The 27,086-nt window shown below is 48.8% G+C and overlaps 1 protein-coding gene across 3 annotated transcripts in view; it reads left to right on the forward strand.

The window, feature by feature from the left end:
- The window catches only part of Ctif (cap binding complex dependent translation initiation factor), a 240,336-nt gene that overhangs the window by 48,223 nt on the left and 165,027 nt on the right, over nt 1-27,086 (forward strand). For 2 of the 3 annotated variants that reach the window (XM_013118055.3, XM_005076456.4), the window contains exons 2-3: nt 7,470-7,678; nt 19,371-19,442. In XM_013118055.3, the coding sequence (XP_012973509.1) occupies nt 7,499-7,678; nt 19,371-19,442 (252 nt within the window). In that variant the 5' untranslated portion in view covers nt 7,470-7,498. The remainder of the gene's footprint in view (nt 1-7,469; nt 7,679-19,370; nt 19,443-27,086) is intronic. The other variant, XM_013118056.3, reaches the window with a different exon arrangement.

Raw genomic sequence — 27,086 nt, forward strand, 5'->3', positions numbered from 1 at the left:
TGTCTGAGGGACAACATATATAGGTTTGATTGAGAATGTCCCCATAGTCTCCAGCATTTGGAAACTCAGTGCCCAGTTGAAAGAGCTGTTTGGGAAGGCTGAGGAGGTATAGACTTGTTGGAAGAAGCATGGCATTGGGAGAAGGCTTTGAGAGTTTAAAAACTAACAATTTCTAGTTTGTTCTCTCTGCTTCCTGCTTGCACTTCAAGATGTAAGCTCTCAGCTCCATCCAGCTGCTCCGGTCATTCTTGACACTTCCTCATAATGGTGATAGACTCTTTTCCTGATGGAGCAGGAAGCCATAATAAGCTCTTCCTTCTAGAAGTTTCCTTGGTCACGGTGTTTTATCATAGCAACAGAAAAGTATGAGTGCCTGTGAGGGCCAGAAGACCCAGTGACCACTGAACAGCTGTTTTGAGACCACTATGGGCTGAGGGGCCAGGTGGCTTTCAAAAGGACAACTTGAAGAGGAAAGGGAACTGTTCTCAGCTCCACCTTTCATGTGGTGTCTTGTTGCTGAAGACTGACTGGTCCTCCCAGTGATGCTGAAGACTGGCTGGTCCTCCCAGTGATATTGAAGACTGGTTGGTTCTCCCGGGTGTTGTAGCCCCACTGAGAACCAGGTAGTGTGGAACCACAGCTCCTCCTAGGCTATGGTTCAAGAAGATGTTGCAGAAACAAAGAGAGCTGTCTGTAGTTACCCCAAGAGGGACACTGGAGAGGGTGTGTTACCTGAGGAGAGCCTGGGTGCTGAGGCTACTGCATTGGAGCTCTCTGGCCTTAACCTGAAGTGCCCGGCTGGGTTCACAATAGAACACATTTGGTGTCCCTTCCCTGACCCAACATGCTCCAAGGTAGTCCTTTTTCTTAGTACATTCAGAGGCCTTTGAAGAAAGCCAGTGGTGGGGCCCAGCCATCTACCTGGAGTGCAGGGATGAGAGAGACTGGGCCCCCATTAATCTGTGAAACATGGAAGAACTGGGGTACCCCAGATTTGTAACCCAAAAAGAGGATCAAACTTAAGGCCCAGGCAGAGCATGGGGAGGGTGAGACATTAGGGAGGAGAGCTCACTGGCAGCAGTGGTCAGTGGCCAAGAAAAGCTTCATGGAGGTGTGCCTTGCCTGGAAGCAGGCCTCAGGGGCAAGGGTGTAATCCAAAGAGGTAGAGGAGAGGAAGAGAGGGGGAGGGAGGAGGAGAAGGAGAAGAAGAAGGAGAAGGAGAGGAAGAAGAAGAGGAGGAGGAGGAAGAGAAGGAGGAGGAGAAGGAGAAGAAGGAAAAGGAGAAGGAGAGGAAGAAGAAGAGGAGGAGGAGAAGAATAGGAGGAGGAGGAAGAGGAAGAGGTGGAAGAAGAGGAGGGATGAGGGATGGCTGTGAGGTCCAGTGGCAAACAAGGGCTTGCTGTGTACCTGGCGGTGCTGAGCCCTTCTCTCCTGTATCACCTCACTCCATCCATGTAGCTTTCTATCGGCATTCTTTACAGAGGAGGGGGCAGGTTAGGGACAGCCCAGAGTCGTGCAGCAGGCATGGGGCTAACCAGCACTGAAACTGAAATCAGATCTCATAGCCCTTATAGTCCCCCATCTTGAGAGCAGAAGCAGCGAGGAAGCCACCTGACTCCAGCCAAGGATGTGGGTCACTAGTCTGGCTTGTGAGCCTGCAGAGCTTTGGTCCCTCTTACCTGACTTCCATGCCCCCTGACACCTGTAGGCACTGTGCTCAACAAATGTTCAGGACGTCTTAGTTGTAATGAATTGTCTTGAGGAGGCTCAGGAATATTCTAGGAAGAGGTCAAGTCCTGGATTGGAAAGAGGATATTGGACAGGAGGATCCCAGCATCCTGTCTTTGACATTCTAGGAGCTGGAGGGGACTGGGGAAGACTGGGTTCCAGTGGCCAGTGGTCCCTGTGGTGCTGAAGGCATGTGCTTGTGTGTGTAGGGGGGGCTGGGCTTAGGGTGGAGACAGGTATAGAATGCAACAGAACCTTGCTGTTCTGTCAAGGGTCTTGCTGTTTTGTCAAGGCAAGATAAAGACCCATAAATATTTCAGGAACAGCCAAGGGTTGAGTAATAGGATCAGGGAGGATAAGAAGGTGTTGGAGAAGGCAGAGTGTGCTTGGAGCCAAGGGAGGTGGTCAATGTCAAGTTCAAGTGAAGAGCCCTGTGGTTCTTGAGAATTTGAAGGATATCCAGAAATAATACAGGGACTGCACCTACAGAGCCTACCAGAGTCCCTTTCCCCTTCCCCTCCACTTCCCCTTCCCCCTCCACTTCCCCTCCCCCTTTCCATTCCCCTCCCCATTCCCCTTCCCCAGTTTGTCCTGGGCCCAATGACTGCTCTGCTGTTTCTCTCTTGAGAAACACACTTGGAGGCCTGAATGGAAAGGAGGATGCCACAACAGATCACTCAGCATCCATCCTAGGTTCTCTCTACCTAGGCCTTCCAGGATTGATGGCAGCTGCACAGGCCAGCCCTCCTGAAAATCCTCAGTTCCTGCCTTCTGCTGCTTGTGCTTTGCCTTGTCACAGGGACCAGCCCTGCTCCCAGTCAGCCTGCCCTCAGGACAGAGCAGTAAGCAAAAGGGACCTGTCCAGAGTTGGCTCACAGAGTAGGGCTACAGGATAATTTAGAGTGGTCTCCTACTGAGTAGTCCCATCCTGTCATTCCCACTTAGGTTGAATGACAGTGAGATCTACCCTGGGGGGGGGGGCTCACAAAGGCTGTCAGTCACCAGGGGTGGGACGCTGACTCAGCTGGGTGAATTGTTGAGTGGCCTGTGTCTAGGCTGGCTGTAGCTACAGGTATCTGAGCATCCTCCAGAAAGTTGTTTTGCCTGAAGGTCTCAATACCTTCATCTGCACAGGATTAGGCTGTATTCTCAGAGTACCACTGAAGCTATGAAGCCTGGATTTTAGGAACAGTAGTGTGGAAACAGTCCCCAGGATCATCCAGCAGATAGTCACCTCAGCTCGTTGAGGTCCTACTGTGTGCTAACTTTCCCTGAGCACTGCATGGACCATAAGAGGAGACCTCACATCTTGTCGGGTACTGACTATTTAGCCAGAAGGTCAGAATGGAGCCTCCAACTATTTCACTATGGCAGAGTGGGTGTCTGAATAAGGATGGTAGTGATGGGAGAGATTCTCTGATCTTGGCTAGACTGAGAGCTGGCTAGAAATGTAGACTGTCACAAGACATGCTGGTGCATGCCCATAATCCCACATTTTGAAGGCAGAAGCAAGAGGATCAGGAGTTTAAGATCAGCCAGGCATATGTATCGAGACTGTTTCAAGGGAAAATAACCTCAGCATTTGGGATCCAGCTCCAATCTACCTAGTCAGGATCTGCATCTTAACAAGATGCTGGGGACTCTGTACCCATTAAGTTTTGGGGCTTACCACACCTGTCTGCTGGGCTTCATTTCTTTTGGTCCTGCCCACCCTACAAAGGAACTACATCATCATGGGCAAGTAAAGCAAAAGAGCTAGGAGAAGAAATACCACTTGGAATGCATGGTACAGGAAAATGCTGGTGTAATCTGTCTAGCTCTAATTCACACATTCTTTAATGCTGTGGTCATGGAGCAGGACATTGCTTTTTTGACAGACCAGAATTCTGAATAATGCCCTATCCAGTGTTAGAGTGAGAGTTGGTAAAGTGTGGGGGGTGTTGCATCCCCATTCAGAGGATGAAGGATGTTCTACCTCCTGCTGCAATAAGTATCTCTGATTTCCAAGTCACACCTCCACTGCTGCAAGTTTCTGAATTTTCCCACTCTGCGGGGATCGGGAGCCTGAAGTTTCAGGCCTCCACTGAACCTTCCTGTGTTTCTCTGGCGCACATAAATATGTCAAGTCACTGGGCCAGCAATGACTGTAGCAACCAGACAATAAGGAGGAAGAATTGATTGCCAGGGAACTAGTATTTTCTACAGAGTCATCTGTGAGGGGTTGGAGCACAGGCCAGATGAGATGGGGCCTGCAGGGAAAAGGTTCCCATGGCTTCTTCTGGACAACTGTGGGCATCTTCCCTCCCAGACAGTCCAGCCTTTCTCTTCCATAGGCTCTATATATATCCCTGACCCAGGTCTGCCTGGCAAGTCATAAAGGAGACCTGCCATCCCAACTGTGTGTTCTGGGTAAAGCTGTTCTAGCTGGCCCTATGGGTAGAGGATCTAGGGAACTAGCATCTAATGGACAACAGCAAGCACATGTATGACAAGGTCACCAGGAACAGACTACTGGCAGGGGCCCCAGGGGTATGGTGCTGTGTGGTACCAGGCCTCACAGGAATTGATGTGGGGAAAGCTGGGATGAAGTCTTGGGTAGATGTGATGATTGGCATTAACAAAAATAAAACAGTGAGCCCATGTTGGGCTTTCTGCCCTCAAAGCTCAGATGTTGCCCTGATGCAGCATTGATATCTGGGATCAAGCACAAAGTGGAGAGCACTGGCTTCTGTGCCTGGGAGCATCAAACAATTCCCCTATTCACTTCTAGGGTCCCTGGCAGCTTCCCTGTGTTCTCTTGCAGCTTGCTTGGGATACAAGGGTAGTTGAGTCCTTTGTTGTTGCCCAAAGTCAAAAACTGAGCCAGGAAAGTAGACTTTGAGATCTTCCCAGCTTCATGTATGAGGTCCAGCAGTTCTGCTGGGTGGGTTAGATGCTGAAGGGGTTAGTAAATGAGCTTGAGGAAGTTGGGGGCCTAAAATGATGGATTCCCAGGGGCTGGAATGACAGCTCTTCCAGCATTCAAGCCTCCTGACTTGCAGGTCACCCAACTCATCCCTGAGGGTGGAGGGGAGGGGAAACGCCTCTAATGACTGTCTGTTCTTAAAAGGATAGGCTAAATTTACAGCACCCAATGCCATTTGTCACTGAGCAGGTGGGGCTGGAAGGGTAATGAAGGATGGAGACTATCTTATTGTTTCTAGACCCACAGGGTGCCCTGTGAATTGAGCATTGCCTTTTCCTCTAGAGATAGCCTGAGGGAGAGTACTGTGAGCCTCTGGGCTCAAAGCCAGGTTGGGCTACAGGGAGGCGGAGAGCTAGGTATCTCAGCAGAAACACTGCCTTTTCTGTGGAAGCCCCGGGCATATGTGGGCAAAACAGTAAGGGGGGGTTGGGTTGTGAGAGTCTGGGGGAAGGGACAACAGTATAGAGAGGGTGTCTTTCCATCAGAGAATGGTTGCTTTAAATTCTGATCTTAAAATAAGCCGTCATGTACTAAGGGGCTGTAGAGACAGCTTGAGTATAGCCTACTTGGAATGGGGTCTCAGCACACTGCCAGGGCTGTCTCTTCTCCCAGACAGACATAGATGTGCCCCCATGCCCTGCTCATGCTCTGTCTGCTGCAGCCCTATCCTTGCCTGCAGCTTCAGGGTAACACCCTCCCCTTTGGTGCCCTTTACAACAAAATGCACCTCCTCGTGGCTCTCCCCATTCATCACCTGGCGGGCAACAGGAGCAGGGCCGTGTCCCAGGGAGTCACTGCAGAGGCAGCTCCTGGGATGGGCATCCCTCAGAGTGACTGAGTCAGGTGTCCTTGGTTCTCTTGCACACGCTCTTCTCTCCTTTCCGTGGTTGCCCTGGTCCCAGCCTCCTTGTTCACTCTCACTGTGAAGACCAGAAGCCTTCTCTGGCTCCCAGTTTAGCCAGCTACACGAGGTTTTCCCATTTCCTCTCACTGTGACTTTGAAGTCAAATTAGGGGCTGGAGAGATGGCTCAGAGGTTAAGAGCACTGACTGTTCTTCCAGAGGTCCTGAGTTCAATTCCCAGCAACTACATGGTGGCTCACAACCATCTGTAATGAGATCTGGCACCCTCTTCTGGTATGTGCAGACATACATGGAGGCAGGATGTTGTATTCATAACAAATAAATAAATCTTAAAAAAAAAGAAGTCAAATTAGGGGGAAAAGCAGTGAAAGTAGCATTTATTGTGGAAGCGGCACCCTTCTTGTCTTGTAGATGTGGGGGAACCTGCAGGTACATGCCCCCCAAGAATTGAACACAGCAGAGCAAACAGATATTTGCACACCCGTGTTCATAGCAGATTCTCCACAGCCAGATGCGAAAACAGCCCACATGCCAGTGAATGGATGAGTGGTTGGCCAGAGTAAATACACATGACATATTATTGTAATGCAATATCTCGTCAGCCATAAAAGTGCATGAGGCTCTGCTGCTGTATGACAGCATGGATGAACCTTGAATGCACTGTGAAATAAACCACTCAAAAAAAAATGGCATGACTCCACTTAAACACAGTACCCAGACTAAGCAAGTCATAGAGTCAGAAAGAAGGTAGGGTTTTCATGGCCTAGGCCAAGGGAATGAAGAGCTAATGTGGATTGGGTAAAGGGCTTCTGTGTGGGATAATGAAAAAGTTATGGAAGTGGAGATGGGGTAGTAGTCATGGTTACATAACATCGTGACCACACTTAAAGCTATTGAGAACATACTTGAAAGAATGTCCGTGTTTATTTTAAACACAATGGAAAAAAATAGTTGGACAGGGCATAGGAGATTGCAGCCTGACAGCAGGGAGAAGGACCTGCCTGGCATCTGATTGGGGTTTTGTTGCTTTGAGGGTCGGTTCCCCAGGAATGACTTTGGTAGAAGACCGAAGGATGGTGTCTCTGTAAACCATGTCCCGGAGGAGAGACAGAGCAGTACTGGAGGTCTGGTCCCTGGTAAACAGCAGAGGCTCAGTCTGCTCAGGCCCACCAAGGGTCACAAGCTGCTGCCTTGGAATTGTCATCTAAGATCAAAAGGCGGAGCTTCCTTCCTGTCAGAGTGTCCCTGTGAAGTGCTAGAACCTTAGACTGCCAGGTCACAGGGGTCAGGGGCCAGGTGGGTCCTGCAGCTGTCTCCTGTCTCAACAGCCCTGAGCACGTGGCACCTGATGTTAAGTGCTATCAACTGTACCTGGAGCAGATTGGACAACAGCACCTGGACTAGGAAGGAACCAACAAGATAATGTGGATATTACAAGTGTCCAAGAGGGGCCCATGGAACAGTCCTTTTCCCACCCTGGGTAGCAGCAAAATATTGTGGGATCCAAAATGAATCACAATTCCTGTCCTTGCCTCAGTGAGCCAGGGTGGATCATTGCCATGTCCCGTAGCGGCGTCTTGTTCCACCCTCAATGTCCGTTTTCCATGTCCACGAGCCTCGTGTGCCTGGGAAAGCCCAGTAGAGGGGCCACGGGCTGCCATAGCTGGCCGAGCCTACACTCCATTCTGTGGACTCGTGTCAAGTTCTTGCCTCCTCTTACGGCCTCAGTTTCTTTCCCTTCATAGTGGGAACTCAGCATATGCTTGATGCTAAAGATAAGCCAATAATATCCCGCCAACTTTTCTGGCAACTGGGAGACCAAATTGCTTCTAAGAGTAGAGAGAATTTCTCAAGTGGGGCATTGTCCTGACCTCCAGCAACGTCTCACAGGGGCTGTTTGTTCTCTTCCCCAGCAGCCACCCCAAGCCCCTGAGCTGGAGGGATGGAGAACTCTTCAGCAGCATCGGCCTCCTCCGAGGCGGGAAGCAGCCGCTCCCAGGAGATCGAGGAACTGGAGCGCTTCATTGACAGCTATGTGCTGGAGTACCAGGTGCAAGGGCTGCTGACGGACAAGCCAGAAGGTGATGTCGAGAGCCAGAGGACTCAGTCCCACGTCTCCCAGGTGAATGCTGGCCCGGGTCCAAGGGCTTGACAAACTCACACTGACAGTGTCCTACCATTTCTCCCTCCACTGCTGGGGTATGATGGTCCCACCTGGCACAGCATCCAGAATCCTGGACCAGAGGTTTTAAGATCCAGCCAGGAAGCCTTTACCTCAGCTGAGTACCCTTGACCCTCGAACCTACCTCTGGGACACAACCAGTCTACCTGTCTCTTAACATACATTCATTAGCCACCCTACCATGTGCTGAGTATGATTTCATGTCCTCCACAAGCTTGCATCCTAGAGCAGATCTGGAGATCATAGTTACCCATAATGCATGCCTTTAGAGAACTGTGACTGGTGACTAGTTAGTCTACACATGAGTCCTCTGTAGTGCTCTGCGGGAATCTATATGCCTGTGCTCTTAGATGCACGAGGCGTTCAGAGAACAGTGTCAGGGTGGTCTCAGCTCCTGGGTCAGTCTGTCTCAGCTTGGCCTTGCCTGCAAGGGGAGGTGATCTTACTTGGAAGGCTGCAGGCTGTGATGTCTTTAGCAGTCTGTTATCATACACATCTTTGCCCAACCAATACATCCCTAAAAGATTCTTCTAAGAGTTGCTTCCAGATTTGGTTCTAGCTGCTCATTTGATATTGGGCCAAGCCTCCAATATCAGAGGCTCAGTTTTCCTATCTGCCAAATGGTATTAGCCTGCTGCCTCAGGAAAGCTGGAATGTCAAGGAAGACAAGGGTGACTTGGGCAGGTGCTACCCATTCGAGGAGGCAAGGAAGGACCTTCTCTTCTGCCCAGGGTCAGAGTACCAGGAGCTTCTTGTAGCTGTCTCTCTCCAAACCTGGGTACTCAAGTACATGATTGAGCTACTTGGGACCCTTGCCTTAGAGAAAAACCAAATGCAACCACCTGGTTCACTGCCCAGTGGGGAGAAAAATCTAGTCTTCTAGCTTTTCGGGAGGCCAGAATGAAGCCCAGACCAGGAGTCAGTCTGGGAAACTGTTAGGAAGCAGGGGTCCTCTGCCCCATTCCATGAGGCACTGAGGGCAGGAGGTAGTTGCTGTTAGTGTCCTTGATGGTCTAAAGCCGCTAGTATTGAGACTGTAATCTGCTCATTACCCAGTCAATGCACGGGAGTGTTGGAGCACCCACCTTCTGAGAGATCTGGGAGATTTTGGAGTTGAGAGTGACTAAAAACCCTCCTTGGAACTGCTACTCCAGTACTGGTGGCCTTCTCAGCTAGGAAGGCTAAAATAAGTGGCCGAGAAGTCAGGGGCTGGGGATGATTGATTGATTGATTGATTGATTGATGCAAAGTTGGAGTTTGTTTTTCCTACTAGATGCTCTAACAGATTTAAGCCAAGCATTGAGGGAGCTAGAGAGTGACCTTAAGGGGACAGTACACACCCAATGCAGTATTAAAGGATGGTCAGGGCGAGGTCAGTGAAGGATGGGGAAGGAGGTCGGATGGTAGGTAAAGAACTTGTGGACTAAATGCATACCAAAGATGGGGCCAGAAGAGGAGCCAACCCTCAACCAGGGAGTTGAATGCAGGAGGAAGGGGTGGAGCCCAGGCTGACAAGGTAGAGAGAAGGGGACCATGTGTACAGGAGGCACAGGAACCCCTGGGTAGATGCATGTAAAGGAGGAGTCAGTGAGACCTGGCCAGAAGAAAGCCGTGGTGGGCGCAATGCCAGGAGCCTGGAAGGAGGGTTTCGGGAATGGGCGGGGGGATAATTTTGGGGACTACTGATAGGACATGGGCAAAGAGGTCCAGCATCACTGTAGAAACAACGGCATCACTAGTGGTGGTGACTGGAGAGGTTCCAGTGGAGAGATGGAGATGGGCAAGGGCAGCGTCAGGAGGCAGCTGGAGACCAGGCTTGTTACCACCACCAGGAGCTCAGCTGAAGGGGCCAGTGATGTGGGGGTGTTGTAGAAGTGCGGGCCAACAGGATCATAGCCAGGATACAGGGAACAGTCCAGGGTGAGGAGATAGAACAGAGAACTATCCACCTCCCAACAGCCCACCCTGCCACCGCACATAGACCTCCTTCCTCCAGGCAGGCCTGCTGCCCACACTTCTGCCACCTCCTGTAGTCTTCTCAGAATCTTACTCCATCTGCGGACTCGGTGGTTAGCTCATCTCATCAGTGTTTGCATGATCTGTCTCTAGAAATGTCCTTATAGACACACCCAGAGGTCTGGCTAATCTACCTGTTTCTGAATCAAATCGGTTTCAAAAGAAAGAAATGCTGTAGTTCCCTGGAAACATCTGAGCTGATGTCGTTAGCTACACCAAAGGCTCCATGAGCCTAACCTGGCACTTGATGCCATGCACTGCCTGCCTCCTGTGTAAACTGGGGCCCACAGTAGCATTCTTGGAAGGTTTCTCAGCTGAACTATGCTCAAGGAAGGCAGGAGGCCTCACCTGACAAACGTCCTGTGGGAGGAGGAGAGTGTGCTCAGAGCAATTGTTGTTAGACACTTTGAGAAAAAGAGGCCTACTATATCCCTTGTCTTCCTGGGGTCTGCTGAGCTGTGTGTATGAGAAAGACAGACAGACAGACAAACAGACAGACAGACAAAGACAGAGAAGGCAGACCAACAGAGGGAGAGAGACAGATGGGGGACAGATGAATGAGGTGAGGGAGAGAGAAAGAGATACAGAGAAGCAGATGAGGGGACAGACAGACAGACGAACAGAGAGAGAGGACACACACACAGAGACAGAAAGACAGGCAGGTATAATAGGACTTTCCTTTGAGCCACCAGCTCACAAATAACTACACAGAGACTTATCATTAATTATGAAAGCTCAGCCTTAGCTTAGACTTGTCTCACTAGCTCTTGTAACTTAAGTTAACCCATATTTTTATTAATCGGTATTCTATCACCTGGATTTTACCCCTCTCCAATTTTGTGCATCTGACTTGTTCCACCTATTGATGATGTCTCACACACCTCAATTCCTCTCCTACTTCCTCTCTCTCTGCCCAGAAGTCCCACCTATACCTCCTGTTGAACACTGAGCTCTTTATTAAACCCATCACAGTAGTGTATCTTCACACAGTGGACAAATATCCCATAACAGATGGGGGTCACAGACAGACAAACACAAGGGGGAAGGGAGGAAAGGAGGGAGGGAGGGAGGGAGGGAGGGAGGGAGGGAGGGAGGGAGGGAGGGAGGGAGGGAGGCAAGCAGATAGTGGAATGTCTGCAGGCTAGCTCTGCACATCCTCCTGTTGCTATCTCAGGTGGACCTGACTCACACTTGGATCCCTGGATCTGAGATAGAACAGAATAGTTAGGCCTAACCAGACAGTGGTAGTGCATGCCTTTAATCCCAGCACTCAGGAGGCAGAGGCAGGTGAATCTCTGAGTTCAAAGTCAGCCTGGTCTAAAGATCAAGATCCAGGACATCCAGGGCTGTTACACAGAGAAACCCTGTCTCAACAAAAACAAAACACAGAATAGCCAGGCCTCTGGAGAGGATGCTAAAGTTTGCAGTCTAGGGAAAAGTTTGTGACATTAGGGTACATTCCTTGAACTTTTTGCATGCTCTAAAGTTTGATGGGAGTGTAGAAGCACCTTGCATGATTTCAGACCCTCTGTATGCTACTGAGTTCCTCTCCTCACACCCGCAAACACCCAGAGTAGGGGCAGTGGTAGCCAACTTTACTCAGGGACAAGGTTAGACCCAACTTCCAGAGACATTTGTTTAAAAAAGCAATTGCTGTTGACACAGCTTTGTAGGAAATAGTTCTGCTAATGCACTTTGCCTGTTTCTATTTAATCTGATGACTGTTTTAAATGGAATTTTGAGAAACACACAGACACACAAAGAATGTCTCAGTCTGCCTGTCTGTGGTGATGTTTTGATATTTTAGAGAAAAAAATTGTTAAGATTCTTGGTAACCTTGAGAAAGTTTAAGGGAGTGGAGAAGAATATTGTTCTATTGGTGACTTTTTTTAAAAATCTGAGCAATGACAGTGAACACTTAAAAAATACCTCATGATGCTTGCACAATTGTGTTCTCCATCCCTAGAAAAGAAAGACATGTGGATAGGTTGGTAGCGAGATAGACAGATGATAGGTAGATAGATAGATAATAGGCAAGTAGGTAGATAGATACATAGATAGATAGATAGATAGATAGATAGATAGATAGATAGATAGGTGGAAGGTAGGTGGGTAGGTAGATAATGGAGAAACAGATAGGTAGATAATTAGGCAGTTTTCGTCGCTGTGACAGGATGCTTGGACTTCTTTTATGGCATGTTTCAGTCATGATCAGCTGGGTCATTGTTTCTGGAGGCAGAACATGGCAGAGACCATGATGAAGGAAAGCTGCACACCTCATGGCAGACAGGAGAAAGAATGGTAGCCAAAGAAGCCAAAATACACCCTTCAATGACATGGTCCTGTTTCCTCCAATCAGGTCCTACCGCCCACAGTTTTCACTACCTCCCATTTGTTCATATAAGTGTGGATGGATCCGTTGACTTGGTCAGCACCCTACCATTACTTCTCCAAAGCCTTACCTTTGAGAGCATATTGGAGACCAAGCCTTCAACCATGAGGCTTTGGAGGATATCCAGACCACACTGTATGGATGGATAGGTAGATGATAGGTGGATGGATGAATGGATGCATGCATGATTGGATAAATGGGTGGATGGATGGAATGGTAGATAAATAGAGAGGTAGTTTCCCTTCTCTTAGACGATGTGATAGTTGTTTATCAACTTGAAAGAATCTAGGATCACCTGAGAGACGGGCCTCTAGGCATGCCTGGGGGATTGTCTTTGATTGCAGTGAATGGTTTGGGAAAGCCTGCCTTGACTGTGGGCAGGACCATTCTTTGGGCAAGGGATCCCAAACTGAACAAAGTAGAGAAAGTGAGCTGAGCATTCAGTGCTCTGTGTTCTCCGTTGCAATGTGATAAGACCAGCTGCTTCAAGATCTCATCACATGACCTCCACACTGTGACAGACTGTATTCTTGAAGTATACACCAGAAAAGACTCTCTCCTGTTAGATTCTGTCAGAGTATTTTATCACTACAACAGTAATGAAAACAAATGAGTAACCATGTATGTTTGCAGGATCCCAACTCTTCCCTAATACCACAGTTAAAATTGAACCCTTTTGCCAGCATTAGACAGCCTTTTCTCTTGTACAAATGTGGCATCCACACATGGATACACAGATACATTTTTAAAACTTAAAGGCTTTTTAAAAAGATTGCCAGTTTTCTAATAGATTCTGAGTCCCCAACATCACATTTTAGACATTTTCCTTGGAGCTAGAAAGATGGCTCAGAAATTAAGACCACTGGCTGCTCTCCCACAGGACCCAGGAGATTTCCCCAGAACCCACATGGCAGCTCACAAATATCTGTAACTCCAGTTCCAAGGGATCCAATGCCTTCTTCCAGCTTCTACAAGCATCATTCATGCGTGTATGCAAAGATATGCATGCAGACAAAATATGCATACATATAAGACAATTTTTTAAATAAATAAAAAGTTGTTCTCACTTCCTTGGAAGAAGCACATAGCTTTGTTCTGCATGAGGGAAATTGAGATGCAGACTTACAAAGTGGTTTTCCTGGCCCTGGAGACACACCCCTCTCCCACCTTCTTGTTCCCAGCTGTGATGGATAGTGTTAGGTCATTAATGCATAGAAGAGAATTAGGACTCAATCCTCATTGGCCATTGGCCCTTGGTAGGGGAGGTGGGAATGCTATGGTGGGAAATGCTTAGCACCTCTGATGTTGGTAGGTGATTGGGTGATAATCCACCAGAGCAGCATTTGACACCATAAGGATCATAAGGACATTATACCTGTATGCATGTAGACCTCTCATAACTCTGATATCCCAGTGGGGTTAGCGCCTCGTGTGGGACATGGCTTTCTACCTTCTCCAAGGCCAGCTGCCTCCTAGTGGGGTCTCTTGGGAGATCAGAATGTGTGGATGTGGCCAGTGGCTGGCACATTTATTAAAGGCACAATTTCTAATACACTTATTTCAAACAGGTTAAATTAAGACCCACATTGTCCAAAGCAGCTTCATACAGTCCTTTTTGATGGTGGGAGGCAGGCAAACATCCTGGATTCTGCCTAAATTCCAATGACTCTCTAATGAAAAGCTTGGCAGTGCTGATATGTGGGAGGGGATGAGAGCATTCATTGGCTTCCTGGCTCCTTCTCATGTGGCTCTCTTCCTTTCCCTCCACGTTCCTCCTGCCATTCTGCCTCCCTGTTCACCTGCCCTCCATCCCTGTATCCTCCCACTGTCCCATTTCTGTATTTTCTTCCTACCTTGGGACCCATTTTCACAGTTGTCTTGGCTCCATGGTGGGCCAGCCATGAAAGGCTTTACGGAAGTGAATTAATCGAACCATAAGTGACTGAGCATGGGGGAGTCATTATATGCTTATTATTATTATTCCTTTTAATTTCATGAGTATTCTCTTCCTACATATGCATGTCCCACGAGAATTAATTGTCTGCCAGGTGGTGGTGGCACATACCTTTAATCACAGCACTTGGGAGACAGAGACAGGCGGTTCTCTGAACTTGAGGCCAGCCTGGTCTACAGAGCTAGTTCCAGCACAGCCAGGGTTATACAGAGAAACTCTGTCTCGAAAAACAAACAAACCAATAAATGATCCCTTCGATACAACCTTTCCACAGCCATGCCTCTGTTAACTTCCTTATCCATTTAGATATCTTCTGATAATATAACTTACAGAAATATGCTATTTCAAAATCATGCAACACTCACATTTTCCTCAGCCCATATACCCAAGGATTCTTCCAGGCTTATGCATCTACTGTGCTGTTAAGTGGTTGCCCAGCAGTTCATAGTGAACACCTGTTTATTAGCCCTTTGTTTAGTGTGAGGAACCCACTTTATCTGTCTGTTTCCCTCTGGAAGTTCATGGCACTTTAGTGCAATGGTTAGTTTGCTTCCTCCTGCACAAATAAAAGTATGTCTTTGGGTAGATGCTGGGATGTAGAATTAGTTTTAGTGACTCTTGGCAAATTGCTCTCCAAAAATGACTGTTTCGTCCTTCATACTACACTAGAGTGTTGGGACATCCTGCCATTTTAGTTTTGCATTGTCCTCTTCTAGTGAAACTGAACACTTTTTACTAGTCGTTTGTCCCCACTACCGATGACAATCGTTGTGAACTGTTTTTTTTGTTCACCTTTTACAAAGTAGCTCTGCTAATATACATACACTTTAGCTTGCTTGTTTATTTAGAATAATCTCCTATACTTTATTAGGTGATAGCTTTTAGGATAAAATATAGTTGTTTAAATCTGTTCTTTCTCTGCTGCCAACAATATAACTTAAGTTACAATGTATTCGTTCAGGCATGGTTGTAGGCCTTGAAACAATGTGATAGGCAGAACCAGCCATGATACCTGCTTTGCCAAAACTTACATGATAGGAATGATGGGGAATAGAGTGATAGGAGGAAGGCATTGATAATGAACCAGGAAGGGGGTGGAGACCAGGGCTGTTGGAGGAAGCTTCAGAGGGAAGATTTGGAGGCCGTGAGAGAGTGTGGTTACTTAGGAGCAAGTACTCCGTGACCAAAGCAGAGCTCTGGGGTGGGCATGTAGACCACAGAGACCACACAGGGCAGAGGTCAGCCTGGAAGGTACAGAGCACAGGAGAGGCATGGCCAGTGAGCCAGGCATCAGCACCCACTTAAAGCCCTGGAGAGAACCGTCATTGTGACAGACAGTGGAATCCCAGTACATGGGCCTTCATAAAACCCTGTGGGGAGTCCTGACTCCCATAATGTAAGAATCCTTGAGTCAGATGATCTTTTATATATATTTTATCATTTTGGAATAATTTTTAAAATGCACAAAATTCCAGTAATTGTACAAAGAATTCACGAATATCCTTCACCTGTGTTAATATAACACATTTTACTCTGCCTCTAAACATGTACTTATATAGTTATTATAATATATTTATTGCTTGTAAAGGAACAATCGGAAGAACAGACATACACATAGATACACGTATGACTTTCCCCTAAATCATTTGTAGATGTGAGACCCCTTTATCCCTAGTCACTTCCGTGTGTTCCTAAGGACGAGAATGAGCTCACGGTCACGGTGGAGGAAGTAAAGACGATGCTGTACTCTTGTTCCATCCATGAATCATTTATTTCACCACTTCTCCCAGTAAGGCCCTTGGAACTGTGTTAGTCTCTCTCATCTCTGTGGCCAAATAGACAACAGAAGCAGTCCGGAGGCAGGAAGTTTTGTTTGGCTCGGAGCTCCGAGAGGCATGGTTCTATGGTTGCTTGGCTCTGTGTTTCTGGGGCTGTCGTGAGACTGAGTGTCATGGCAGAAGGCATCACCAGAGGAAAGCCTCCATCTCCGGGCAGTCAGGAAGCAGGGAGAGAGAAAGGAAGGGACTGGGTGGGGGATCTTTTCCAAGGCCAATCCCAGTGATTTACTTCCTCCATCTAGACCACACCTCCCGATAATACCATTGTGGTGCGACTCTACCAAGCAGCTGTCCACCACATCAAGGCCTCAGGATCCTCTCAACAGTCACCTCTCCACAGATAGAGCACAGCTGGGGACCTATCCCTAACTTAGAGTGCTTGTGGAAGATGCTTCATATCCAAACCGTGAAAATAGCAAAAACAAAACAAAGCAAACCACTGAATCTGGTTAGAACACTGAAACCAAAGCTGTACATTGCATTTAGAATCAGGTGGGCTTGATGCTGCTTTGTTTTTCTCCCCAAGTTTATAGCTATTTATGCCCTTGGCCCATTCTGTCATTTTCTGATGGGGTAATCCTGGACAAGTTACTTAATCATACTGTGCCCCAGTCTCCACATGTGCCAAATGGAGAAAATAAAAGCATCCAGGAGGGCTTGAGGACCAAAGTGAGTTGAAGGGCTTAGCATAAGCACTGGTTTAAATGAAACCCTCATTGATTCTTGTGACTAATACTTGACTCTGCATGCTGCAAGTAGCCCTTCAACTGCCTCCCTCCCTCCCTCCCTCCCTCCCTCCCTCAGGTAACATACACAGAAGTTTTCAATGTTGATGATTGATGTAGACTCTCACAGCTTTGAACATGGAACGTGTTTTCCAGGACTAGCATATGATAAACATCTAGAATAATGTTTTTTCTCTATGTTGGTTACTGATGAATCTCTCCTAACCCCTGTTTTAAAATCCTGTCTTTAGCAGCCAGGTGTGGTGGCACACTCTGTAAACATGTCCTTCTGTTCTGAGATTCAGATTTGCATTTAACTCTCATGTTACCATTTTTCCTGTCTGTGGTACTTCCTTAAATTTTCTTTTTCTTATACGGCCTTGACACTTATGTGACTTCTCTGTGGTTTTGGAGAAAGTCGGTAATCTGGGTTGTCTGGTATTTTTCATGATCACTTTAAAACTGGGCACTGGGGGAGAAAAGTCCCTCAAAAGTGTTATGTCCTGCTCAGTGTGCAGTATAAGGAGCTCATGCTGCTGCTGTGTTACTGTGGTCAAAGTGGTGGCTGAGGGACTTCTCCAATTTTAATGAGTTAATCTATGGGGAGAACTTCATTGAGACTGCAATTATCCACACACGGGGGATATAATCCTAAGATATTATCTGTATAAAAGACCTAAAGGGCTACATTACTAGAAAGTAGCTCCTACTTACAGGCCCCATATTCCACCCCTTAACATGAAGCCCAAGGAAGAAGATGGCATTGCCAGAGTCCAGGGTCTAGGTCATGTGTGCAAGCCTACTCAATGAAGGCTGGAGCAGTGAAGAATGCCCACTGGGTGCTAGCTATGTCTTTAGAAGTAGATACAGGGCATGTCCTGGCATCTCCCTTCTTCCTCATTTGAGAAGCCCAGCCTGAGTCCAGATTACCAGGGAACCCAAAAGGTGCCCCCCTCTTCAGTACAGAGAGAGCAGAGATGGCCATGAAGTGGTCCTGATGCTTTCTTTACCTTCTCTCCAGAACTGTACTGTCCTGTACAGAGTGGTTGACCATGCGTGGCTCCTCCAATAAGAGGTGTGCACTGTTTGTATTCCAAAATCTTGGTGTACAAAAAGTGTTGTCTTAGTTATTGCTGTGACAAAGCATCTTATTTGGCTTATGCTTTCACATCACAGTCAATCATCAAAGAAAGCAGGCCAGGATCTCAGGCAGGAACCTAGCCAGGAATTGAAGCAGAGGCCATGGAAGAAGGCATCTACTGTCTCTCTCCCCAGAGATTGCTCACCCTGCCTTTTTACAACCCAGGGCCACCTGCCCAGGGTAGCACTTGCCCCCATTGACCTGGGCCCTTCCACATCAATCACTAATCAAGAAGATGCTCCACAGGCTTGCCTACTGGCCAGTCTAATGGAGTCAATTCCTTTGTTGAGATTCCTCCGTCCCAGATATGTTGAGATTTGTGTTGAGTTGGCAAAACCAACCCGCACAGATGTCAAAAAGCTAATTAATGTTTGTTTTGTTTTCTTACTATATAGTTCAAACTCAGGATCCTCTTGCCTTAGCTTCCCTTGTGATGGGATTACAGACATGGGCCCCTGTCTTATTTTTTTTTATCAACTATAAGTAATAATATTTTGAATGTATTGTGTTATGTCAGGCATATTGCTTAACTTAATACCTTAACATCTGGCTTCTAGGAACGGTAGCCATGTCTGTGGTTCATCTTTGTGCCATTCATTTTATTCCCTTGGAGCATCCTTGAACTTGGCCTATAACATCAGCATGAAAGGTCCTCCCTGCTCTAGACACACTGTCCTCAGTCACAGTGCGCATGCGCTGGCCTGGAGCCCTCCCTACTCAGCTCTGACTGGGGCCACACTCTTTCTGCTGTGTGTGCCCCTTGGAGTGAAGGCTAAGGTCAGCGAGGCAGAACTGGAGAGGTGGGCTAATGTCTGACACCATCTCAAAGCTGGCTTGCACTCAGCAGAGGAGGTCTTCCTGCTTCGGTGTGTCTGTGGGTGACAATATTCCTGCACGGCTCACAGAGTTGCCCAGCATCGCCACGGCCATTAAACAGATAACAGCATGGGAGAGAGCCCACGGATTCCAGTGGCTGCTGGTGCAGCTCATGGGAGTTTGTCAAAATGCTGATCCTTGGCTCTAACCCCACAGACACTGAGTCACCAATGGAGAGTGAGGCCCAGGGTCTTCCATATGACAGACTCTGGGGACACTTACGTAGATGGTAATTGACAGAACACTAGGCCATTCCTCAGCTTGAGCTAGTCTTCTGAGACCTGTCTGCAGTTTCTCCATGATGCCAGATCCATAGGCATCTGGAGCTGGGTGTATAGAGCTACACACACTTGCTGCCTTCCAGCTCCAGCCATGTCCCTTATCGTGATAGACAGCCAGCACGATGGTCAGAGGTGATACTGCTTGTCCAGAATAACTAGGTGTCGTGTTTGGTTGACTTTAGGATGTAGCTGGATCGTTATCTTTTTGTGAACTTAGGGCTTCCCCAGGCTATACCCAGGGGCCACCTTGATGTGGTGTTTAGATAGGGCACCTTCAACTACTTACTGGTCTTTAGGGGTGGGTCTGCCACTGAAAATGCCAAATGGGATTTCCCAGTGAGCCTGCTGGGAGGCGGAAGGAGGGTGAGCACGCGTTCTGCTGTCACTAACCCCCCTTTTCTACCTGCAGTGGACTGCGGACTGCAGAGAACAGCTGGATGGCAGCTGTTCCTTCTCCAGAGGGCGAGCCCCGCCACAGCAGGTAGGGAACCAGCTCTGTGCTCCATCTGGAAGCTGTCATGTGGTTTTGCTTTTCTGGGACCCTGGGGCTGGCCCGTGGGTGACTCCTAAATGATGGGGTTGAGGGAAGCAAGCAGAAAGATGGGAGGGAGGGAGGAAGGTATGAGGCCTCTAGGAAGCCTCCCTTGATTCCTTTGCCACCTCGGAGTACCCCACCCGCAACACATGGATTCTGAAGACTACTCTCAGGTGGCCTTTTATGAAATGCTACCTATCTGGTAACAACCTAGATGGCCACTGAGAGGAGGATGGTGAGATGATCTGTGACGTGTCCTTTGTGGAATATTGTAAGATGTCAGGCCAGCAAACCAGAACCTGGGGGCTGACATTGGTGGACCCCCAAGCACTCAGGGTTTGGAAGCTGATGGGGTGCTTTGGAAACCCCTTTTCGGGGTCTACCAAGGGCTGGGAGTGGAGCATGTGGAGGTGCTCAGAGGTCTGGACTCCGCAATCCACAGATGTTCAGGGGTAGGGGCTGTTCTCCTGCCAAGGCATTCTGGCACATCAAGGGTCTGCTACATGTCCAGGGGGTCCTGAGGGGCTGTGTGGCCAGGAGAGAAGGGAGGCAGCTGCTCCGGGGGACCTGTCCTGGTGACGTGGGTGGGCAACTTTTCCAGCTGCTCTCACTGATACCTTGTCCCTGCCTGTGAAAACCAGAAAGCTGGGAGCAGAAGAAGCCACTCTCCCCCGCCAAACCCCGCCTCAGAGTTGGCCTTTTCCCACCACGGATTCCACAGCCCTTGACCCTACAGTTGCTTTAAGGATCCATTGCCAGGATCACTGGCTTGGTCCCACCTCAGTCTCTTGTGCTAGTTAGAACTAGCTCATTGCTGAGGTTGCAGCTCAGTGGCCAAGCGCCTCCTTAGCATGAGCAAGGCCCTAGCCTCCACCCCAGCACTGCAGGGATAAAAAGCGCAACAAATTCCCCATCTCTATTCTGCTCCAAAGGAAGATACTTAGTGTCCTCAGTTCTGGATCATTTTTAGACTTCAGGATTCTGCTGCCCCAGGGTGTAGGGGAGACAACCATCTTCATAGTTCACTCTCGTAACATTTGTGTAATTGTTTCCACCTTCGTTAGGACTTCTGTTTGCTGTGATAATGACTGACAGTGACTTGGGCAGGAAGTGGTTCGCTTCTGCACTTCCAGATACAGACCGTCACTGAAGCCTTACCATGAGCATGCATCACCTTGCCCTGCCGTGCACATGCAAGTCAGGGCAGGAACTCAAGAAGGGCAGGGAACGGGAGGCAGGAACCAAAGCAGGAATCATAGAGGAGCGCTGTTCACTGACTGGCTCAGCCTGCTTTCTTATACAACAGCATCGCACACCCAGGATCAGCGCCACCCACCGCAGGCTGGGCCCCCCCACATCAGCCATTAATCAAGAGCGTGCCCAACAGTAGGCCAGTCTTATGAAGGCATATTCTAGATTGAGAGACCCTCTTCCCAAATGAGTCTAGCTGGTATCAGGCTGACTTGAAACCAATCAACAGTTTCCTTTTTTTAAAATTTTATGTTAATTGTACAGAGCACTTGATTTCATCTGGCCTTTCCATACATGTGTATTAAACTGCAGAGACAGAGCTCCGAGACAGGTTAGGGGCAGGAGCCTAGATTTTGGTTTTTGTTCTGCTGCTTGGTGGCCAGTTTGTCTTCCTCAGATGAAAACCGGATGATTCTGGATGGCCTCTGAGGGTCCTTTTAGCACATCTATCCCATTTGCAGATGCGTAAATTGGGGTACACAGAGAAGGGGGTCTTGTCCAAGCTGGACTGTGCACCTTGCACCCGGGTCTCTTGTCTGCCTGGTACCTACAAGCTACTTCTACCTGCCCTGTGACAAGTCATGTACTTCCACGGGCATCTCGGCCTGCTGTCTCCTTGGCAGGGCAACCCCATTTTCCCTCCTGAAGCATTTGTCTTGGCCTAAGCCTTCCAGCTCAGTGGCTGTTTCCAGTTTCTGGATGTGGCTGTCAGCAGTGATGGGAACAGGACAACAAGAACTAATGCTTCTTGGTCAGTATTCGTCCATTCTGGAATTTTCCAGGGTAGGGTCCTTCATTCTCTCGTTTTTCACTTTTTCCTGAGCCCCCTATCCCTGCCTTTGCCCTCTCAGACTGTCACTCCACACAGGCTCTCCAGAGGCTGAGGAAGGGCCCTTCTCCCACCCCTCAGCACCCCCACCCTGGTCTCCTCCGGGCTGTTCTTGCTTCACTGTTTATCCACTCAGAGTAGGTGAAGGGTTGGACTAGGCAGTGTGGTGGGGCAGGGCTTGTGGGATGACTGCCCTCCAGTGGGGTTCCGTGTGGCTCTTCACTGCCTAAGCACCTTGAATACACTATGAGGTCCCGCTGACCCACAGTCCCTACTTTGGGGAAGGCCTGGACAGTCTCCTGAGGTGAGCACGTTTCTTCAGAATGAAATCCAACTGGACACAGAGAGAAGAAACTGAAATGCTGTCTTGGCTGGTGGAACTGAGCCCCAGGTTCACTGTGGGGCAGGAGCCTTGGACTGGCGGTGACAATCTGAACATGAGCCCACCTACTTGTCCCTGACATAGCAGTAATAGCAGCAGCATTGCCACCAGCTGACCTGTGGCCCACTCTGGTCATCTCAGAAAGAGAAGGACAGGAGAGGCTGGGACACACCCACATACAATGAGCAACCGCATGGCCTACGCCTTGAAGTTGGGGTGAAGTCTTGCAGTGACTGTGTTGGAGAGTGGGGAAAGCTTGGCTTGCTTGCGTTTGGTTGGGGCGCACATGATGTCATGAAAATTGCTCAGATTCAAGGTAGTGGAATCAGGGGTCTGGGGTGAGGCCCTGGATCAAACTGATGCCGTGTTTCCTCCTTCAGGGACCTCTTCCTCAGGGAGAAGACCAAGCGTAAGGTGGAAATGAGCTCTGAACTCAGATACACGTGTCCAGGGGGCAGTGGAGAGTTGGGTGGGCTACATGGGGCCATGGAGAGAGCACCGCCTGACAGAAGGCTGAGGTGGCACCAAGTGCCACACCACCCTGTGGGGAGGCAAGAGTGGCAGGCAGCACTGCGTGTCAGTAGCAAAAGGCTTGACGTGTGGAGTTGGGGGACTGGGTGACACAAGACAGGAGACGCAGGACAGAAGTCAGTTTCTTTAAAGAGTGAGTATTGAGAGCAGTCCAACAGCTCAGCAAGGTCGGACTGGCTCCAGACTCCCCTCTGCTGGCCTGCATTCTTGGGTGTGGCTTTCTTCCATGTCCCGTGGTGTCTTCTTCTATCTCTGTGTGCCACCACTGGGAGTGCCACCCTGGGTCTCATCCCTGGAATCCCGACTCCTCCTGGAGCGGCCATCCTCTGAGGACCTCTAGGAGGGTCACAGGAAAGCCCCAGGGAGCTGGCCCGTGGCTGCCCTGCCTGGCTTTGGCCTGCTTGTGGACTCTGCTTGAGGAGGACCAGGGAACTGCCTGCTGAAGGGTGGGTGCTTCAACTTGGCATGAGCATCCTCCTCCCGTTAGCACATCCAAATACCTTCCTAATATACTCTGCTGTCTAGACAGACACCCTCACTGTAACTCATGTCACAGTCAAGCTGTTTCCTGTACCCGCCTGCTACCTCAGCCAAGTAACCCTAAGAAAGGGATGCCACTGGCCCCACATCTCAGACCTCCTGGCACAGATACTCGCATGCACCATTGCTGAGCCTGCCTCAAACTGGCCAAGGCCCAGGCTGTGCAGGCATTCCCTTAGTCTCAAAGAGTCTGTGAGCTTTCTGGGGTTACAATGACGGTGTGGCTGTAAAACCCCATGGTCACCCATGGGGACAATGACTTCTAACAGCAAGCTGCTCCTCTGACTGCCACACCTGGGACACTGATAGCAGGAATGCAGAGGTCATCAGGAGGAGGTGGTGATGGGACAGGTGGAGTGCTCTTCTTGCCTTCGGCCCAGGAGGCTACTGTGGCATTGCCTGATCCTGAATAGAGGCCAAGGGTCAGGCAGCACCCATGGGGATTAGCCATGCAGTGAGATGCTTATTTCTCTACGGCAGGCAAGGCTCTCGTTCTTTGGTTATTTCAACTAATGCAAAATAATACCTTGCCCTCTCTGGATGCTTTCAAACAAGTCAGCGTAGCCAGCAGGCATCCCATGAAGTGGGAGGGAGTCCAGATCAGAAAAGTGAGCCAACCAGCTTCCAGGGACCAGGATTCAGCTGTATCTGGCAGTTTGCCACTCCTGTCCCTCTTTCCATGAGGCTGCTACCACTAGTCATTTAGTGAGGATGATGGGGCATGTCCTGGCTGTCACGGCAGTGGGGGAAACACATGGTGACAGCCGAGAGGACAGCACGTGGAAAGGGAGACCAGTAGCATGGCATCCAGAGACCTTGTCCACATGTAGGCTGGAGGTGTCTGCTCCATTTGCTCATACATGCTGAGGGAAGGAAACGAAGGTGTAAAAACAGCAGAGCTTCTGTTTGAACCTTGAGAAAGACTTCCTGACTAAAGAACTTGATGGCCTGTGATAATGACTCTTAAGGCAATGGAATCAATCATTGCTGGGAATCTGATAAGCACACTTCTTTCTCAGACAGCTGACAGCCCATGGAGCCCTGGGAAATCTGGGGGAGTGTGAGGAATGATGCCAGGTTGGTCCGATGACTTGTAATCTCACCTTCTCTGGAATGGTAGGTGTGGTGTAGGACATCCCATTATGAGAGAGCCTTGCCCCTAGGTGACCCTGGAGTAACACTGATTCTAATTACCTCTTCTACCAGGAAGACATTGGCATAAGTCTGGGTTTCTATGTCAGCCTGCAAGCTGGTGCATCCATGACAGATTCAAAGGATGGCAGATGGCAGCTAGGAGGACATCAAACACGGCAGGCCCTGGCAAAGATCAGACAGAACTGTCTGGCTGGCTGACCAGCAACGGCAGGATGTGGGTTGTTGACAATTAAAAAGTCGTTAGTATGCCTGATGCCTTAGGAAAACACCTGGACATTGAAGCTGCTTCTATAGATAAGGCAGAAATCCTTCTCTGTGCCACTGCTCTTTCCAAAGTTGGTACTTACTGAGCAACATTGTATACTTGACCAGCACACAGCAGCTGGAGTCTTCTGTGTCATTGCCTGCTTGTAGAGTGACAATTCAGTAACCCAAAGTGAATTCAAGGCATGTACCTAAAGTACCCCCCCCCCCCGCATGCACAAGAGATGTGACCCAGGAACTACAGTCATTCTGAGTGGCCCTGTTGGTCTCTGGGAAGAACATGAGAACTGACCCCATCCTTTGGGAACAGGTAGAATGCTTGAGCAGATAGAAAGGAAAAAAGATAGAAGAAAGATTAGCAAAAAGAAGTTGGACATTGTACTAGGGCACTGGGGTGGTAGGTACAAGCACAGCTGGCATTGATGGCTCATGCTGGGTAGTACCAGCTAGAGGGGCTGAAATGATGAATGTCGAAGTGTCTGCTGAGCTGAGATGTTGGAACTCCTGCCCACTCCTGTCCTTCTTCATGTACTTGTATAAATTATGTAATTTTCTCTGTTGTTCTATACTGAAGTCAGTGCCTTGTGCCAGTCAGTACAGCCAAGATGATGCTGTGTAACAAGCAATCCCAAACCTTAGTAACTTCTAACAACCCACTGGAACCCAGCTGGATGGTGCAGTTGCCTTTTTCTGAGTTAGGGTATCGCTATATAACCCAGGCTGGTCTAGAACTCATGATCTTCCTGCCTCCTCCTCCTGAGCACTGGGATTACTGGTGTGGACTAATATACCTGGCTTGGTAGTTGTCATTTTTACCCATCATCACGTGGAAAAAGGAGCTCAGAGGATCTTGCATTGGTGATTTTTGCTGCAGTCTGTGTGTACCGTCTGTTTGGCTATGAGCTGTTTGCCTGGACTTTGAAAGCTAAGCACCCTCATTCCTGGAGACTTCCCTTTTGTCACAGTTAGGGCATCCTTTTGCTTGGATGCTTGGTTTCCCACCCATTGACCTCTTTCCCTGGCAGAAGTGGCATCTCAGCCAGCTAGCTGACATGAAGATTGAAGTAGAATTCAGTCTCGTAACAGGAAAGTGTCCTAGTTTCCATCAGAAGCCATTTATCATAGCAAGAATCAGAAGATTCTAAGCAGTGACAAAGACCAGTGATTAATGCCAATCCCGAGATGCTAAGTCAGCCCTCATCAACATTAGGCTTGGGCCCTGGGAAGACCATATAAAAAGGATGAAGGGACGAGTCACAGGCAGGGAGAGGATGTACAAAGTCCAAATCTGACAAAGATGTTCTGGCATGTAGAAGGGACTCTCAAAACTCATTAATTATCCCATGAGGAGCATATGAAGAGACATTTCCATCAGGGAACTGCAGACAGGAACTGAGCACACAGACGATTCTCCCCACCACTGGTCCTCAAAGAAATGCGAACCAACCCACGAGACATCCCTGCGCTCTAACAGCTTCGAATGCTGGTGCACATGCGGCAGGGGAGAGGGGCTATAGATCTGGTGAGGGATATAAAACACAATCATTCCACGCATTTGTCAATTTCCTTAAAAGAAAGCAAACGAAACCTTGGAGAGTGGTGTGATCCAGCACGCATACTCCTGGGTATTTGTCCCAGAAAAAATGAAAGCCTATGTTCCCATGAAACCTGCCCTCAAGTTTATAGCAGCTGCCTCTGAGTGGGAAACCGCAGTCACCCCGTGCTGGCTGATCTGATGTCAACTTGACACACAACACACTAGGTCATCTGGAAGGAGGGAACCTCATTTGGAAGGTATTTTCTTAATTAGTGAATGATGGGGAGGGTCCAGCCCATTGTGGGTGGGGTCAACCCTGGGCTGGTGGTCCTGGGTTCTGTAGGAAAGCAGGCTGAGCAAGTAGTGAGGAGCAAGCCAGTAAGCAACACCCTCCATGGCCTCTGCATCAGCTCCTGCCTCCAGGTTCCCGCCCTGTGTAAGTTCCTGTCCCGACTTCCCTTGATGGTGCACTGCGATGTGGAAGTGTAAGCCAAGTAAACCCTCTCCTCCCCGACTTGCTTTTGGTCATGATGTTTCATTGCAGCGATAGTAGCCCTCACTAGGACACAAACCCAGCTGTTCTTCAGTGGACGCCTGGTTAGATGTGCTTGCCAGTGGGAAGGAGCAGCCTGTGGCCACACCACCACCCGGGAGAATCTTCAGATGATGCTGTGTGGGAAAAGTTCAGCTCCCTAAAGCTGCTTAATCCATGGTTCCCTTTCTGTCCTGGGGACATGCAGAGCGGGTAGTTATTGCTAGCTGGTGGAGAGGGAGTAGGGGCAAGGACAGGAACTCCCCCTCTGGTCAGAAAAGGGGGCCATAGAAGGAGCCTCATTGTAATGGAAATGCCGTGTGCCCTGACTGTATCAGTGTCAGTATCTTGAAGGTAACATCGAGTTATACTTTTATGAGTTTCCCTGTGGAATCTGAAGTCTGTTTGTATTATTTCTTACAACTCCACACCAATATCTATTTCTTACAAGTTCAAACAGCTGTTTAAACACAGCTTACCTTTTAAAATTATAGAACCCTGTTTCTTCAAAATCCGTGGTGTTTCGGCATTGCCAGCCATTGGGGAAATGCAAACTAAACCCACAGTGA

This window comes from Mesocricetus auratus, unplaced genomic scaffold (assembly GCF_017639785.1).
Source record: "Mesocricetus auratus isolate SY011 unplaced genomic scaffold, BCM_Maur_2.0 Super-Scaffold_6730, whole genome shotgun sequence".
Classification (NCBI taxonomy): domain Eukaryota; kingdom Metazoa; phylum Chordata; class Mammalia; order Rodentia; family Cricetidae; genus Mesocricetus; species Mesocricetus auratus.